Source organism: Alligator sinensis, unplaced genomic scaffold (assembly GCF_000455745.1).
Source record: "Alligator sinensis unplaced genomic scaffold, ASM45574v1 scaffold388_2, whole genome shotgun sequence".
NCBI classification, from domain to species: Eukaryota; Metazoa; Chordata; order Crocodylia; family Alligatoridae; genus Alligator; species Alligator sinensis.
The window spans coordinates 194963-212658 of NW_005842102.1; the positions used below are offsets into that span (position 1 = coordinate 194963).

Consider the following 17696-nt stretch of genomic DNA (forward strand, 5'->3'; position numbering starts at 1 on the left):
AAGAAAATCAGAGAGAGGGAAGACTAAGTGCCAGGACAGCCCAGGATAGGGGAACTGGCTTTGTGGAATACGGTTCAAAGTCCTCAGCTTGATTGAAAAGGTCTGTGCTGTTCATCAGGCCTGTCCTCTTGGCTGTAAGGCAGAAAAGAGATCGTAGCAAAGGAAAGGCTGCACTCTTAGCTGCACAACATAATATTCCATAAAAGGGGTATATAGCTCAGGAATGACTCCACACAGCTGAGAGGTATAGGGGAGGAGGTAATGTGCCGGGTTGCAGAAATTAGGAGACTTAAAGTGCAAATGTTAGGGAAGGAGTATTAGGGTTATAGGGTCTCATAAGACCTGATCAGTCTTGCACCTTTTAAGGGCCACCAGTTCTAAGTGCAATCGTAATGCTTGTTAGGGAAATCTGGACTACAGCAGAGGTATTTTTTTGCAGGGGGAAGATTTAGGGAGCTCTTACAAGAGGTCTACACTTTGTGTATGCCTTGAGGCAGAGTTCCACCAACACCACTACAGAAGTAGAATTTGAGTCAGGATGAAGGTGAAATGTGTTAGCCATTACCCTTTTACAGAAATAATAGATTCCTTAGGAATAATAGATTCCTTCAAATTGGAAACGCAGCCTTTATTCTTGGGATGGACAAGACTGCAGGCATGTCTACATGTGCATTAAGGTGCTTTTCCTAATGCACATTAAATTTAATACAATACCTCCAATGTGAGGTACTAAACAAATGCGCATTAGGCTACCCTGTTGTGCAGTGACAAATGTGCATGGTTTTTAAGTGACACTTAATGTGCAGTAGCCTGTTTTACTGCACATTAGTGTAATAGCATGGTTTTTTTATGACACGCGTTAATGCACAGTAAAATAAGCTACTGAGCATTAAAGTGCACTTGTAGATACATCCTGCATCAGATATTTAGTGTTTTCAGATGTAGTTCCAAAGGCAGGTCTATCCAAGCCCAACAGCCCACTGCAGTTAGTTTCTTAGCCAACAGCACTCAAGGAAGTGATGTGGCCTGTATCACATACAGTCACCTTTGACTTCCCAGGCTAAATAACCACATAGCCATTTCCAGCTGGCTCAGCTGGAGGCAACCTTTGGTATAAACCCAGAAAAGGACTTGAACTGACCTCCAGAATCATAGTAAGAGGCCTTAACCACTCTGCCAGATTTCCCCAGAATACTTATAAAATATCTGCCTCAGCTAAACATTACTCCATCTGGAGCCTGTACTATGCAGTCAATTTTCTCAGTGTTACATTCAGCAACAGTGTATTACAATAGTCAGAATAGGAACTTCTGTTCCATATTTTCCTATTTTTCCTTGAGTACGAGATCTTCTTTGTTGCGTCTCCAATCCAACCCTTCTATATGGTCTGCTCCCAATATTCTGCACAGGCCACTGCTTCTGGTGTTGGTGTTGCCAGATCTTGTGGGGTGCATTGTGGTGCTACATTGCATCTCAGGAGATCATCCATTATGAGATTTAAATGGAGAAACAAATTAATTTTAGTTTCCCCCATTCCTCCCATGATCTTCTCTATAGTACCTGTACCCAATTTTCATCCACACACTGAAAGGAAAATTTCTCATGAAAATGCTGGCATTGCTTCACTGTGGGTGTGTCTACAGATGTTGCTATGGTGACACTGTTACTGCGCCATGATTTAGTACTTCTAAATCACGGTGCAGTAACATCCCATATTGCAGTGCACTGTTATTTTTAGTGGCTACTTTGCCATAGCAGTGCGCTATACTGGGGGAGCATATCGCTGCAGCGAAGTAACTGCTGGTCACATGTAGATGCCCATGGACAATATCACCATAGCACATTCCTACGGTGATGTAGCGTCACATGTGGATATGCACTGTATATAACAGAGGATCTCACATGACTTTGCTAATATTGATGAGTTCAGGTGCATATTGCTGCTGCGAGACTGGTGAGGGGTAATGGTATTTTATAGATAGGATATGAATAATTAAGCAACTTGCTTCAGATCACACGGTGAGCCAATGGAAAAGCCAGAAATAGAGCAATATCTGCTTACACAATAAGACCAGAGAATTCATTCAGAAATCTTAAATAAAGTTAATTAAATCTTGAGATGAACAGCATGTGCAGGGAGGTGAGGATTTCAGCCATCAAAATAAATGTTGCCAGAAGCCTGTTGAATTTGGAGAGCATTCCTCCCCATTGCTGAAAGTCAGAAATCCAAGTTAAAAAACTGCCTACCCTTATTAACATCTGGGTCCCCCCGGGGGGGGGGGGGGGGGGGGCACATACATGATGGTTATTCCTCTGAAGTGTTAGGTACTTGGTTACTATGGGAGATGGAAATCTATAGAAGGTGGCCCGTTGGTCTAACAATTCCTATATTCCCACCAGAATTATCCACTCAGACTCCACAAGCCAAAAGTCACTTTGAAAAAGCTACAAGTATAACAGAGAGCTTCTAATGTGAGTCACAACACCATGAGAGCACCAAGACTGTTAATTTCTGGCAGTGAGTGCACATAGCACCTTCTCCAAGATAAAAACAGGTCAGTGAGAGCTGCATACAAAGCAAGGATAGCATTTAGCTAGAAAGGATGGGGGAAACTTCTAAACAAAAAAAATAATTTCAGTAGTAAGTAAAGTGACCCTGGCATATAGTTCATGTTCCAGTTCTTGGTTTGAGATGCCATGCTAACAAATGTCAAGATCACTATAAATATAGCTTTGATATTCTGATATTTTAAAATCTAGTTAAAGAAAAGTTTTAGTTAATAATCAATGTATTTTGCATTATTTCCTTTCCCCTCTGTTGTTTTGGTAGCCACACCTAGGATTTAGCAGTTCTCTTCTTCTACCTGAATCATGCTTTTACCCATTCTATAATCATTTGTTTTGCTTCCTGTCTTAAACTGATAGTATATAGTGCATAAGCAAACTGCTGTTTTGCCCGAGAGGTGGTTACATTCCAGTGGCTTCCTTTGTACATAACATATAGGCAGTGTTTCCATCGTGATGAGAGCTGCTATTTAAATGTATAATAATAATAATAATAATAATAATAATAATAATAAATTACTATTACAGCTGACAATATAAATTGTGGGATAGTAGGGAAACACTCATGGAAATAATAAAAGCAGCTCATCTTTTTTTAAACAAACTACACTAATAAACATACTATCCCCACCCACCTGCTTCTGGCTCCATCACCCCCTCAAAATAACTCTGACCATTCCTTATGCCCTCATCTCTGCCAATGTTGCATGTTGAGAAGGGGAGATTCATTATTAAACTGTATTTCCTGAGATGTCCCAGTTATCTATACCATACACGCATTCAAAGCCAGCTGCTTCCTAAACAAAGGACATAGCAGCACTTGGGTTCATCACCAACAGCCATACACTTACTTCACACAAGCACGAGGCACAGTGACCTTCAAAGCAGCGGTAAGGGTTGTTTACACAAGAAAGTTGAATGGCTTAACATACAGTGCAATTATAGACTGATTTAAGTCAAACTGATGCAAAAGGGATTACATAGGCACATTTCATTTTCAACCAGGCTTATTGTCACAGATTTAAGTTAACCTGAAATAAACAAACACACGCTGAAATGAAGGAACCCACAAAGAAGTTTACACCAATTTGATTAATTTTGTATGTGGGCAGCAAGGCCTAAGGCCTCCATGCCCAGTGGAAATATGCCTAAACACAGAGGCCTCCCTGGTGTGTACAGATACTACATGCTATATATGCCCCTGCAGGAGGCTTTCAAAGGGCATGCCAAGGGTGATTGGGAGTGGAAAGGATATAGCTGCAGGGTTCCTACACCCTGGTTATTTTTTAGGTGGCACAATGCTTACAGAGACTATAGTGGCCAGGATGCTAATCAAGGCTGAACTAGCCACTGACAATTCCAAGACAGGAGAAGGACGATGCACCTCTCCTCAATCTCTGCACTGGAGCAGGGATGAGTTGCATATTTTCTTGAAAAGGTGAAGTGCTACATGTTCCAATCTCCCTAGGGAAGCAGACAGACACCAGCCCCACTCACCATGTGGGGAGCTGCTTAAGGACAAGGCAGGAGTTTTGAGTGTTTATGTTTTTAGCCATAGATTTAAACCATCCTCCCTGGCTCCCCCTCTCTGGTGTGCCGATGGGTCATATATTACACATAAAGCCCTCTTTATCCCTGCAGCACAAAAGAGGAAGTGAACCACATGGCCCAGGGAACATCTGGAATCGTTACATGGGAGCTGAACACCGCAGAGAAGACGAAATTCCTCAAGTTTCCATCCAAGGTATGGAACCTTCCTTTCCCCCGCGCAACCTTATCCGTCAGACGGCTCACTTCCTGTGGACCCCTGACCTTCCCAGCAGCCGGCAAGCTCCTCCCTTGAGTCTAGTTGGCTTTCCACTGCCACGTCAATTGAGGCAGAAGGACAGAAGGGAAGCAAGAGAAGGGAGGGAGCAAAGACCAGAAGAGGGAGGGAGGCATGGCGAGTGCCAGAAACAGTGGGGGCAGGCGGGGTGAAGAGAAGGAGGGAGCTCAGATTGCTCCCACAGTAGCCAGAGGCTAGCTGTAAAGGCAACTGGCCAATGCGGGTCAAAGGACCCTTGTTGTGGGCTTGGAAGCGAAGGCTGGTCTCGTTTGTTCTTTGCGCCGGACCCGGGGCAGAGCAACATTCTGCAGGGCTGAGAATTGGACAGAAGGAAATCAGGATACATCGGGCCTCAATAGCCTCCCTCCTGCTGCCACCAACTACGGCGCCAGATTTGGGGGGGGTTGAATAACGCAACGAACTCTGCACATTTGTCCTATGGCCAAGATTCAGAAACTTCTTCTTCTTGGTTCGAACTGCAGTATTTTTTTAATTTTTTTTTTAAAGGTATGACATGCCTGGGGAAAATGGGGCATCTGCCTTCTGACGTCAACGTTGGATGAGAAAGGGTTTTGGCAGTTTGCTTAATCTGGGGAGCAGGCAGGGAATGATTCCCCTTCTTTCAAGCTGCCAACGGAGGTTTCTTCAAGCGGGACTTGGACTTTCCCTCACCCTCTCTCTGTCCGCAAAGCAGCAGCCCAGTGGCAGAAAAGGGGAAGAATTAATGTGCTGCTGCTAGCCGGAGATCTGGACACAGAGGCTCCACTCCGTCTGCCCAGTGTTCAGACTACCTGTTCAGGACTACGAGATTGTACAGTAGTCTGCACATTGGTTAGGCTGTGCTGGGATACACCACACACACTGCCGATGCCGCACGGGGATGGAAACGCCTGCATGGCAGAGGGAAACACTGGGGTGTGAGAGCTGCATGTTAAACTTGCTCACCTCTGTGGGCCTGCTGTGAAATAGCCTCTTAGATCTGCATCTAACCATCACCTTTACCTGCTGCTATTCACTTTCCTACCTGCATTCTCCGTCATTCCTTCCTTCTCTCCTCATCCCCTCTTTGCAGCTGATTCTTTGATTTCACATGCTAGTTGCATATGATGGATTCTCTCTCTCATGCCAACTTTGCTATAAGAGCACAGACTAAAGAGACGGGGGCTTTCACCTGACAGCATTACAGTTGCACAGTGCCTTGCTAGCAACCCTTTGTAAAGGGAGGGGAGATTAAACAGAAGGAAGTGGCTGGCGGGAGGTGGGGTGTATTTCATGTTGTATATAGATTTGGTCATTAAAAATAATGAAGATTTGGACTTGGAGATTTTGGGAGTTATGGTTCCTTTAAATTTTGTTCTGCTCTTTTTTTTCTTTTTAGGTGTGGACTGAGGGAGGGGACAGATAATGAACGTGTGTGTGTGAGAGAGAGAGAGAGAGAGAGAGAAGAAAGGAATACTTGGAACAAGAGTGAAAGACACCAGGAGAGTGAATGAATGAAAAGAGAAAAAATGAGGGAATAAATAGAGAAAGATTCTGAGGCCAGTATAAGAACAGAGGAAGACTGAATCTTAGAGCAGAAACAACTCTACAGGAAAAAAGGTTACGAAGTCCAGTTTATGGCCATACTGCTTACAGCCATCACCCCTATTGTAGCTCAGTGTTGATGGTTAGTGAGCCTTGAAAGGACAGAGAGGGTTTCAATTGACTGAATTTGGGCCTTACTATGCAAGAGGTTCATTTTGCAATAGAAAAGTGTTTCTGAAAATGGGAGCTCAAAGGGAAATGCAGCATAACCCCGTTTCTAGCTAGAACTGGAAATAAGCCAGGGTCCGATATGTAAAGTGTAGATATCTAAAAATATGCAAATAAGATCACATCTCCCACCAAGGAGCATCTGCCCGTGTGCTTCAATGATGGAAGAAAAGGGAGGTATGAAGACAGTGTAATGAAGAGGTAGGGCACAACTTTGATCCACCAGGAATCAAAACAACCTCACTGAAGCATGTGAAACATCCCCCATCACACACACCCCCCCCTAAAGACATATGAACACTGTTCCTGTGCGCGCACACATGCCATTCATGCGCCCAGACATTTAATACCAGCCAAATGCACATACCCAAATATTAGTCATGCACATACACCAAACATACATGGTCTCACAGATATATGACCTACCTCCTGCCTCATACCATTTACATACACCATTCTCCATCACAGCATATTCACACACAGGCCCAGGCCATCCAGAGCACACATGTACATGCATTCTCATGCCAGTCACACACATACATATGCATGCATATCCTCATGATATTCAGATGTGCATCAGCATGACGTTATAACAGGGATAATGGCTGAAAGCAATCTGGCTAAAAACTGGATTTTATAACTTTTTTTTCTGCAGAGCTGGGTCTGCTCCGAGATTCAGAAATTCAGCTCTACTTATTCATATACACTGTTCCCACAGACATGAAAAACTGACTTCCACATCCACACATACAAATCACAAACACATCATTCCTCATATATGCAAGACACACACAGAATTTTAATTCTAATGCCCTATAAAGGAGGTTTCCAACAGCAGATTCCACCCTGCACTAAAGGAGGACCCCTCTCCTACAAACACACATGCATGCACTCAGCTGTGGAGCTACCCTGCTGCCCTCAAATATGCCTGGACCAGGTTGCACTTCATATATTGTATTCAAGCTAACCTCTAGTAGGAGTTTTATACAAGTAAAGATAGAAGATCTGACTACACAGTGTATTCACACCCAACATCCCACACACAGGAGGAAGCAGATTGGTGAATACAATGTGTGCAAACACTCAGGGGTACACAACAACAAGTGTATCCAAATGTATGTGCACTCTCATATATGCCTAATGCAAAGCCCCAATTCCTACTGTGTAACTGGGTGAGTCCCATGGGGTCACTGTAGTGAGAACTAGGCCTTGTTGATAGGAAGTAGATAACACACATCAGTTGCATCTTGTTTATGAAATTACCATGTCAGAGCTCTGCACTGTCAGCTGTAGCAGGGCTTAGTGCCTATTGCCTCCTTAAAAGCAAAGGAAAAGCCCCAAATCCTACCATAAAACTGGGTGGTTATCATGGGTCTCTAATGGAGATTAATTACATGGAAAGACTCCAATTCTATGTAGATTCTCATGCCAGGCCCATTTCTATGATAATTGAATATCCAGTACCTCCAGATGTTACAGAGCCACAGATACTATTTCTGTCATAGGGATGCAATAGCCTCCAAGACTAGTAAGACTGCCCTTTATATTACGGGCTGAATGTTTAGCGTATTCACAGAGTTGCCAGTCCATTATCTCCCTTTCTCTTTCTTTTCCCAAATGTCTCGTTAACAAATCCCAGCAGCACTTAAAAGGTGCAGACCCCCTGGAGCTTCCAAAATCCTGGCCACACAGCTTTCCGCAGCAGACCCATACCATGGCTCTCCATGGGATAGGCATCTGACTCACAGGAAGGAGACTTGGGTTCTCTCTCAGTTTTTCCTCCAAAGAGGGCTCTTGGCAGCTGGGCAGAGCAAGAAGCCAGCTTTCCACCCCCACTTGGCCTGCTCTCTCCCTTCCCCTCCCATTCCCCCAGCATGCTTCAGCTGCCTTCTCCAGAGCAGCAGGAGCCCTGTCTTCACTAATGCTCAACGCTGGGCCCTTTAAGACACTTCAGAGTTCCAATTCTTTTCTTTAGGTGGGGGGGGAGGGAAGAGAAAACAAACCAGCATTGTGGAAAGGTTGGTATTTCTCTAATAGGGCCCAGATGTCTCCACTTGGTCTTGCAGTCTAGCCCTGCCATAACAGGGTAGGGAGGGGCTGACATCCACTCCACCCACCCCAACTTTCCACAAGTGCTAGCCTAACCCAGTTTCACCCTGTGATCATCCTCCCCCCACAACCCCTGAGGGTCCCCCTCCACTGGCCCTCTCCAACCAGATGCCCAAAGTTCTGCAGCCAGCTCCTCCACCACCAATTCTAAGCACTCTGCTGTGCTTTAAACAGTCTCCTTTCCTTTGGCCACTTGCCGCAGCACACTGGAGCTGGGTCTGACAACTCAACAGAAGCACAGAAGTCACAGGGTTTGTTTGCCCACAGAGCAACTGAATAAATATGCTCCACGCTGCAGCTTTTAACAAAAGCATGGAGGGTAACTATAGGGCCTTGAGATACCAGCTTCTCTCCAAACTGTGGAGGAAGGACAGAGATGCACAAATTCCTCCATCAATGGGGATGAGAGGATCTGCAACAGAGCTATGGAGATGGCCACATCTGAAAGGGAGCAGGACCCAAGGTTAGATTCTATAGGATAGAATCTGACCCATTTTCATGTGAGATCTGAGAATAGACAGCCTCTTCTCATGAAGGGGCAAAAACACCTACACAGTAGAGACTACCATTCCCACCCAGGGCAGAAGGGCCCTAAAGGGTGGTAGTCAGCCATAGGTCCCATGTGTGGGATCGAGGTTTAGGATGGGAATGCTAAATCCTGGGGCTTTTCAAGCTGCCGCCAAAACAGACCGACTCTCTAAGCTAAGCATGGCCATGGAATCCAAGTGGAAGTTACTTCCTTTCCCCTCCCCAGAGGCCAGACATCAAGGAGCTGAACTGGTGAAAGGGGGAGTAGGAGTGAGGTGGGGGGAGAAATCAGAAATGAAAACATACTCCCCCTTCTCTTCCACTCCTGTCCCCATTTAAACAAAGACTTCTTTCTCCCGCCCTGCTCCTGCCTCGTCAGCACTGGGTCTCCCTGCATTTATTTAAGGGATGCTGGCTGGCAGGAGCTGTTTTAATTAGGTGGTTCTGCCTCTTGCCATGCAGAAGGGAAGCAGTGCAGACCTCCAGCTGTTACTCACCCCCAAGGCTGCCTTCCCTCTGGATAAAAGGGATGCCCATTCCCTGTCCCATGCAGCTGGGGTCTATTAACATAGATTATGTCCCTCAATCACAGCCCTCTTCCTCCCTGGGGCAGAGAAACAGGGGGCTCTGGTCATCTCTGAAATCCAGATGCAGAAGCTGATTTTAATTTAAAACAGTACTCAAGCCTTATAACCATCTGATCTGTACAAAGAACAATGAGATGGCACTGTTATGCCAATCAGCTCTGTATGAGGGAACGGATCACAAAGATTTAGGAAAGGACATTCTCATTCCCAGTCCCTTGCTAATTAGGGGATTGGTGTTTGCCCAGTTAAACTAAGGCTAACTAGCTCATTTGCAGAGTGACATTTGGGACCCAATTCCCTACTGTATTGTGTTGTTGTTTCCTTTTGTGCAAAGCCAGTGTTAAACATCCCCACTGATGTAAGTAACAGAAAAATTCTGGCCTGGCAGCAGGTTACAGGCATCTTGCTAAGGTACAAATAGTGGTACAAGGCCTCTTATTTCTGACCAGCAGTTTGAAACCAGTGCTTAGAAAAGCATGTTAGTCTTAACCTGAAAGCATTTGTACTAATCCATCAAGGTGTTTCTGACCCTGACACTATTTGGTGATAGGGTCAAGTGCTGCCCTGGGCCTAAAAATCCATTACACTAGTGTGGTTAAGGTACACCAGATTTAGTAGCCAACAACACACAAGGGAGTGATGCGGCTTGTGTCATGTCCAGCAATCCTTGCCTCCATGGCCTGAAGGACCAGGTATCCATTTACAGCTACGTCTTCAATATCAGTCAAGAGCAAGGCTTCCAACTACTGTGCATCTGCAGAGCTGGAGTGAGATGCCTTAACTGCTCTACTGCCACATCTGTATTCATTGTGTAATATTTGCTCTTAAAATCATACCATTCTGATTATTATCTTGCTTTTCACTCCCACTACTCAGAAGCATGGGGCAAAGATTTTCTCTTCCTTTACATCTTGTACACGGAGTGACATATTGTAGATCACCAATGAATAAATAATAATATTAACTTTAAGTAAGGCATTATTCTGGCAGCTAGCATCTCTGTTTAAATGGGAAATAAAATCCTGGAAAGCAAGGATTCCCAACATTCAGTGATATATTTTTAAAGCAGCTGTATGCTGCAGGTCCACACTACTTGCCAAGTTATCTTCTGCATATTCCATTATGGTTTACTAATAACTGTCATATTGAATGAAATAGTTTGAATGTTTGTAATAGTTGCCCATTAGCCAGTTTCAGGAAGAAGACAAGATTTATCTTCTTATCTAGGCCATTGTTTTGGTCTACGTGCGGAAGGTCCTGACTTTGCTCAAAGTCTTAACTCTTGAATTTTACCTTTAGAGGCCTTTAACAAAGTTAACATAAAAAATGACCCTTAAGCAAATATCCCAAATTCTGAGAGATCAAGCACTAGGGCCTTTTGACAAGATTGGAAATAAAAAAAATCAATTCAGTGATATGGAAATTCCTCAAAGTAATTAAAATGATCAACAAAAGAAACTAATTACCAGGTAAAAGAATCTGTTAAGTAAGATCCGAGCCCAAATTTGGGAGTAGTGACAGGTTTGGGCAGGAGGGGCCCAGGACGGCAACTCACTCAATAAAAACTGTAACCTACTGTCCCAATTTGGAGGTAACCTCACTTGCAGAACAATGAAGGAAGAATCGCAAGTGTAGGCCGGATCAGACTGATCACCTGAACCACCCTCTCCGTGAACACGAATCTTAGTTCACGCTGAAGCTGCAGAGCACCCGAAAGGGACTGAAGGAAGGGGACTTAGTCCTATCAGTATTGAGGCGAGCCCATTGAACCATACTACTGAGGCCAACCCATTAAATTGTACTACTGAGGAATGAAACCATATCTAGGTGTTTGGCTTCTCGGAATTCTAGGATTGTAAGTATATTATGAAAAATAATAGTATTGATTCAAATTTAACTTTTAGTTGTAATTGTAGTTGTTTTTGTAATACTGATTCTTATAGCATTGTTTGGGAAGGAAGTGCATTCGGAGCATTGTTTCTGATATATGTAGTTATTGTGTTCTTAATGTTTGTGGTATTTCTTAAAGCTAAGCAGTGTTATATGCGTAGCAAAGAATTTTAAAATAAAATTGTGTTGTATGAATTAAGTGTGTAATCATTGTGAAATCGTGCAATCAACTAGATACTCCCCCAGCAAGTGCATCAAACGAATCAGTAAGTTGTATGGGATTTTCTCTACTCCATAACCCACTAGAGACAATAACAATACTCAGACTTCATAAACATGAATTAATTGATCAGCTCAACAAACATTCTTTGTTTGCAGATGAGAAAAAAGATGAGGCATGGAGAGATGACATTACTTACTCATAGTCATAGGTGCAGTCAGTATCTGTGTTAGGATTTTAAACCCACAGATCCCACTCTAATGCTCACCCAACTAGGTCAGACATCTCTTTTGAGACCAAAAAGTGAAGTCAAGCTTAACCACTTTTCTTATTCAATAATCACCACAGCTGCCTCTGAAAGTACCGCAAGGCCTTTGGTCTCAGAGTACATACCCATCCCTCCTTCCAATAAGTCTACTTGCCACAGGCAGAAAAAGTGCTGTCCACTGATCCATGGACTCCAAAGCAGTAATTCCAATTGTGTTTTCTCTTCATTGCCAGGCAAGCTACATGCAAACTAATGCAGTGACCTTCATAGTTAAAAAGAAACTGTCCTCATTCCAATTGTGCAGCAAGGTCAAGTCTCTACTGAGAGCTTAATATAAGATTCAAAATTCATGGGATGGAGGGAAAGGAGGGGACAGAAATTGTTTCAGTGCTAACATGTGCAGGATGTACCTGCTGTGCAGGACTTCACTGCACTGCACAAACTGCTGTCTCCTCCTTTCCCTCCATCCCAAGTTTCACCCAAAGTTTCTTGGGATTCGCATCACACCTTGCAAGACAACATGGAACCCTAATTACAGCACCTCATCCTGTGGCATGTGCTCTTGGGACAGGACGGATGTGGGTAGACGGGATCACTCCAGGTAAGAAGTGTAGGCTGCTTTATAGAAGCTGGTATTCAATACACAGACGTACCGATAACATCCAGCAGATATACGGAATTTATCCTGCAAAATGCTCAGCCACTAAAGTCAGCTGGAGTTGAAGATGTTCAGCTCCTCTGAGAACTGGGTTCTGAAGAAAGAGCCACAACAACCTGGAGACTAAGCCACTCACCTCATCGTCCTTATACCATGAGAGGTTCTCAGCAGTCAGGACAAACCAGTACTCCTTGGAGCCGCCCTTCATGATCCCAATGTTGTTGATGGTGAGCCAGCCCTTTCGGATCACCTGAAGAAATAGAAAACACCAGCATTAACATGGCCCCAGTAGCCTAACTCTCCAAACAGTGAGGAAGAGCAGAGGGTGTCCCTCTGGCACAGGCACAGACCAACAAGACCAAAACTACCAGTCTCTCTATTCCTCCCAAAAGCCCCTTGATCATTTGGTGCTCCCAGGCTAGTCAGCCTGGACCTGTGTCCGAACAGAAGTGTCAGGCAAGAAAAGAGAGAGACAGGAGACAACCTGGCTGTCCTGGGGGCTACACCCTCTGCCAAAGACAAGAGAAAGGGAGATAAGGGGAAGAAGAACTACAGGAGAAAGAAGCTTGGACCTTGTCACAATCCTTGGAAACCAAGTTACAGCAACACTTTTCTTATAAGTGGAAAAGACCACACCTAAAAAGATCAATGAAGGAAGCACACCATTCAGCATGCTGGCCATGGGGAGCTCTCTCACTACTTGGGGCTTAGGTGGAGTGCTTCACAGAGTACAATGGGAGGCAATTCAAGGAGAAAAGCAGAGCAGGCAAGTAAGAAACAAAGAATTTAGCAACACAAGAAGACATGAGCATCTGGAGACAAAGGTGCATCTGGAATTCATGCACAAGATTCAGTTGTATGAGACAAATTAGGTGGATGTGTGTGTTTGTCAGCAGATAGGCATGCATTAGTATATATGGGTATATAAATTCACCTATGTAAACAAGCTAAGAGATTGTTATTTAGGGTAGCCTGAAAAACTCTAAATTAATCTGAGTTTATCGTTGCACGTATGATGTTCACAGTTTTGGCCCACAGGCCAGATGAATGGTGTAGGGCCAGCCTGAGAGCCAGATCAGGCCCCACGCAACTTCTGTATGCTAGGATTGAGACGAGGGGCCCTGCACTACCCCTGCCTGGCCAGGATCATGTTCCAGGGCTTGAGCCCCCTCTGCCCAGCCCTGCATGTTTGGATCAGGCCGCACACAAGCCTGCATGCCGGATCTAGTGTGCAAAGCCACAGCCTTCCAGGCTCCCCAAAGATCCAAAGGAAACCCCGTGGGCCAGATTACATGGTTTTGAGGGCCAGATCTGGCCAATGGGCCAGAGGTTGAACACCCCTGAATTAGCAGAAAGAATACATGGAATATATAATCATTTATGTAGATATGTGGATTATGAGCACCACTGCAAGTGTGTGTGTTATTGCATGCTTTATGTATGTGTGTATACATTTTCCTATATATACACAGTAGAGCATATGTACATGTTAAAAGTGAGTTTGTGCATTAAAAATATTAGACATGATCATATTGGTGTTTGAGAGTTAATAAATATGTATACACTGCTTATGCCTGTGCATTCATATATCTGTGTTTAAGAGTACATGGATGCCCATCCTTTCCCTTCACATGCATTGTTAAAATTCACAATGGTTCGATTCCCTTTGCTAACAGAATAAGACACTGAAGCTAAACCTGGATCTTGATTTTTTATTGAATGACCTCCACTTATATTCTCTACTGATAGCTAAGGAAATGCTCCCCATTTCCACTTCATCTTTGTCTAATATTAGCTACCACTTCCCCCCATTTTTGTAACAGATGGAATGATCTAAGTGCTCTTCCTGCCCTTTCCAGATGCAACGTTGATGCTCATTAGCACAGCCTGCTGAGAGGCCTTCTACTCACCAGGATCTCATCCTGCAAAGGGGAACCATAGCAACAGCAGCAAAGCAGAGATGAAAAAAGAGGAGCAAAGAGAGGAGATATTGTTACTAGGAAAGCAGGAGCAGAAGAAAAAAAAAAGCTCAAAAATTAATCTGAATCTTTTACCAAATTAGCACCTCAAACGCAAAACCAACAAAGACCCCGCATCCCAAAATAAGATCTGCTAAAGAAAAAGAAAGCAAAAGCTATTTATATGCTGATCCACACCTGAAATAGAAATTAATTTACTCTTAGAGCTGTCAGAAAGTAATGGTGAGTTACCCACTGGTGCTTTTCAGAGGATAGAGCTCCCTGCAGCTAAGAAGGTACCCTGTAAAACCCTTCAAAATGGCCTCAGTAAAATGGACAATGGTCCAGCTGAACCTGCCAGCCTTCCTGCCAGGAACTCTGAAACTCTAGCTGCATCTCATGGAAAGGTGGACATACATGTTTTGAGGAAAGTTCACTTCAGATGAGCATTTGGGCCTGGGGAAGGACTCTTGTCTGCATTCGCCTACTGCTGTTCTTTTTCTGTAGGATCTTCCAGCTTACATAATCTTGGGATTCTCCAAGTAGCTCTAGGAGAGGAAGGTATCTTTAACCTCCTGGATTCTGAGAGCAAGCATGCTCATTTCAGTTGCTTTTTTCTCCATTTGCTCTCCTCTCCCAAAGATACATTCCATTGCAAGGATGCCCCACCTACGCATGGTTGATGAATGCCAAAGTCTCCTTGAGAAGCTGGCTTTAAAGTCCCGTTCGAGAGAGTTTGTCCCCACTTTTTTATTGTGAACTTGCATCTGCACCCACAAATTCAGAGAGTTTGTCTCCATGTCTCACCTCTGCAAAAGGTCATCACAGCTGGGAAAAGTAAATGAGGCAGGTATGGATATTAGGTTTGATATCCACCATTATCTATAAAGCAGTAGGGAGTGTACGTGAAGTGAAGCTCCTTCTGCCCATATAAAGCATGTGAGGTTATATCGCTAAATTCACTATCACTTTTTCCTGCGCAGAATGGACAGTCCACATACTTCCATAGTGCTTCCCTCTTTGTTCCTCTCACCAGCTGCCTTAATAGTAATCACACCGATTTCTCTGGGACTGAAAAGTGGCTCTCTAATATTCTCCTCATCCACCTCTTTACACCTTTGAAGTTTTGCTATATCTGGCTCAATACCCAGTCAAGTGATGGTCTGTCCAATTGAATACGTATCTGTCTTACAGAAATAAATAGGAGGGAACTCTGCTTACCTGGTTGCCAGCTGCCTTCTTCTTGCTCATCTGGCTACTCCTCTGCTGAGCACTACAAAACAATACACGAGACATTCAAAATTCAGCTTGCACTAGCTTTGGGTTTCTTTAATTTCCAACCATTAGTGACCATACTGCAATGCCATGAGAGAGCCTGAATGTCACTCCTTGCTTCCCAAACTCTGGAGGGAAGCTAAGAAAACAGCATTCAGGGGTGAAATGCCACATACAACCCCCACTCTCTCCAGTCAACTGAGAAGTCAGCTGGCCTTAAGGGTAGGGAGGCAGGAAGACATGAAGACAGGGAGTGGTCAGGACTCTACTCCAAGAGCTGCTCATACCCCTCTGGGAAAGGTCTATTTTCTTCCTTAGCATCCTGTGTCAAAGGCCTTATTCCACCATCCCTCATCAAAACTTGTGGACAAACTGCCATCAGCCCACCTAGGAAAACAGTTAGGCAGCAGGGGAGGAGGTCAGGAGGGAAGAAAGTAGAGTGTATTGGCACTTACTTGGCAAAGCCAATGAAATCCTCATGGTTTGTGTTCATGTATGCCAACTCAATGTCTATCAGGAGCATGACCTGTAGGGCAAAGACAACTGGAGCACGTGAGAGACCAAGGACAGACAATACAAATGCAATAGCAGATGGGTGGGAATAGCCAATAAGCTATATTCACAGTTCCCTTAAGTTCTTTGTGGTCAAGTGCTCTTGAGCTTGAAGAAGTTCAGTTCCAGATCCCAACTTTACAGTATAGGCCAGTCTCTATTTTATATCTCAGATTGTTCCCTTGAAGGTTTCCCCTCCCTGTCCTCCCCCTGAGTGAGCCCATACTTCCCTACCTGATTCTTTGTCTTGCCTTCTCGCTCTCGAATGTGGGTAGTAACAATTCGTTCCATCTCCTCCCGCAAGTGAGGGTACTGACTGAGCTGCAGGAGAGAGAAAAAACACACACGTGGGAAAAGCAGCCTGGGGCTGGGAAGTAACACTCCTCCCAAACTGCATCAGGGGTCAGGGAGAGATAAAGGCACAGGAAAGCCAGAACTGCAGACAGATTTTCCAAGTTCCTGATTCCTGCCCATTCTGCTTTGAGCTTTCTCTGAGAAATTCTTTTCTCCTCCTTATTAACTACCCTGTCCTTTCAGGAGACCAGACCTGCTGCAAACCCAGCTTATTCTCCTTATGAAGGCACTCAAACCCACCCCCAGACCTGAACACATCCAACACTGGGAGGACATTGAAGTCCTTAGTTTTATTATTTGGGCCCACTATTGGCTTTATCCCAAGAAACCAAGCTGCTAGCTCTCTGAAAAAGTGCATTATCTCATAGGCAATATAAGAAAGCTAGGATCTCCTAGAGGGAGTCTCTTGGGTGAGTGAAGATGACTAAAGAGGGTCTTATTTTGTCAGACTGATCTAATCCACTGGCCTGCTGCTCATTGTGCAATGCAATGGGTAGAAATCAAGGACCTAAGACCTGCCTCCTTATATCCACTCTGCACTTCCTTTGCACCAGTACAAGACAGTGCAGAATAAAGTTCTGTATTTATGTCACTCCTATGTCTGTTTTTTCAATGATAATTTATTTCCCACCATGAGGAGGAAATTCAGTTTGCAGCATGTGAACAAAAGGGAGTGGAACATCACTACCTGTAGTTCAAAGGGATAAATAAATCCACTGAGGCTGCACATAAGAAACCCACCAGAGCAGGCTACCCAGCAGATGGAAACCTACAGACACCCACCTGGCATTCAGAAAGCCCCTTTCTTATAACAAAAATGTACTACAGTATTCAACAAAAATGGTTCAACAGCTCTTGGTCCAAATGGAAATCATTTGGAGTTTACCATTGATTTCAATGGGAACAGGATGTTGTTCCTGAATATCACAGCCTACATTGGTGCTCTGGCAGTAAGGTGGCCAAATGCTGCACAGTGCAATAAGACACAAGTTTTACTCTTTCTTAAGAAAAGCAGAGATTGCTTTTTCATCTGTGTGTACAGCACCCAGGACAAAGGAGCTTTGATCCCTGATCATGGCTTCTAGAAACCATGCAATACTAACAATAATAGCTAGACCCCTTTATTAATCAAGAGCATCTGTTTAACACTCAGCA

The 17696-nt window shown here is 44.2% G+C and overlaps 1 protein-coding gene across 12 annotated transcripts in view; it reads right to left on the reverse strand.

Moving 5' to 3' along the window:
• Positions 1 to 17696, reverse strand: part of DNM1 (dynamin 1) — a 105820-nt gene that overhangs the window by 27180 nt on the left and 60944 nt on the right. For all 12 annotated transcript variants that reach the window (XR_003094246.1, XR_323918.2, XR_003094245.1 and 9 more), the window contains exons 11-14: positions 16422 to 16508; positions 16091 to 16161; positions 15582 to 15633; positions 12539 to 12652 (exon numbers count right to left, since the gene is read on the reverse strand). Coding sequence is in view for 5 of the 12 variants with exons in the window: in XM_006024303.3 (XP_006024365.1) it covers positions 12539 to 12652; positions 15582 to 15633; positions 16091 to 16161; positions 16422 to 16508 (324 nt within the window). In the remaining 7 variants the exon portion in view is untranslated. The remainder of the gene's footprint in view (positions 1 to 12538; positions 12653 to 15581; positions 15634 to 16090; positions 16162 to 16421; positions 16509 to 17696) is intronic.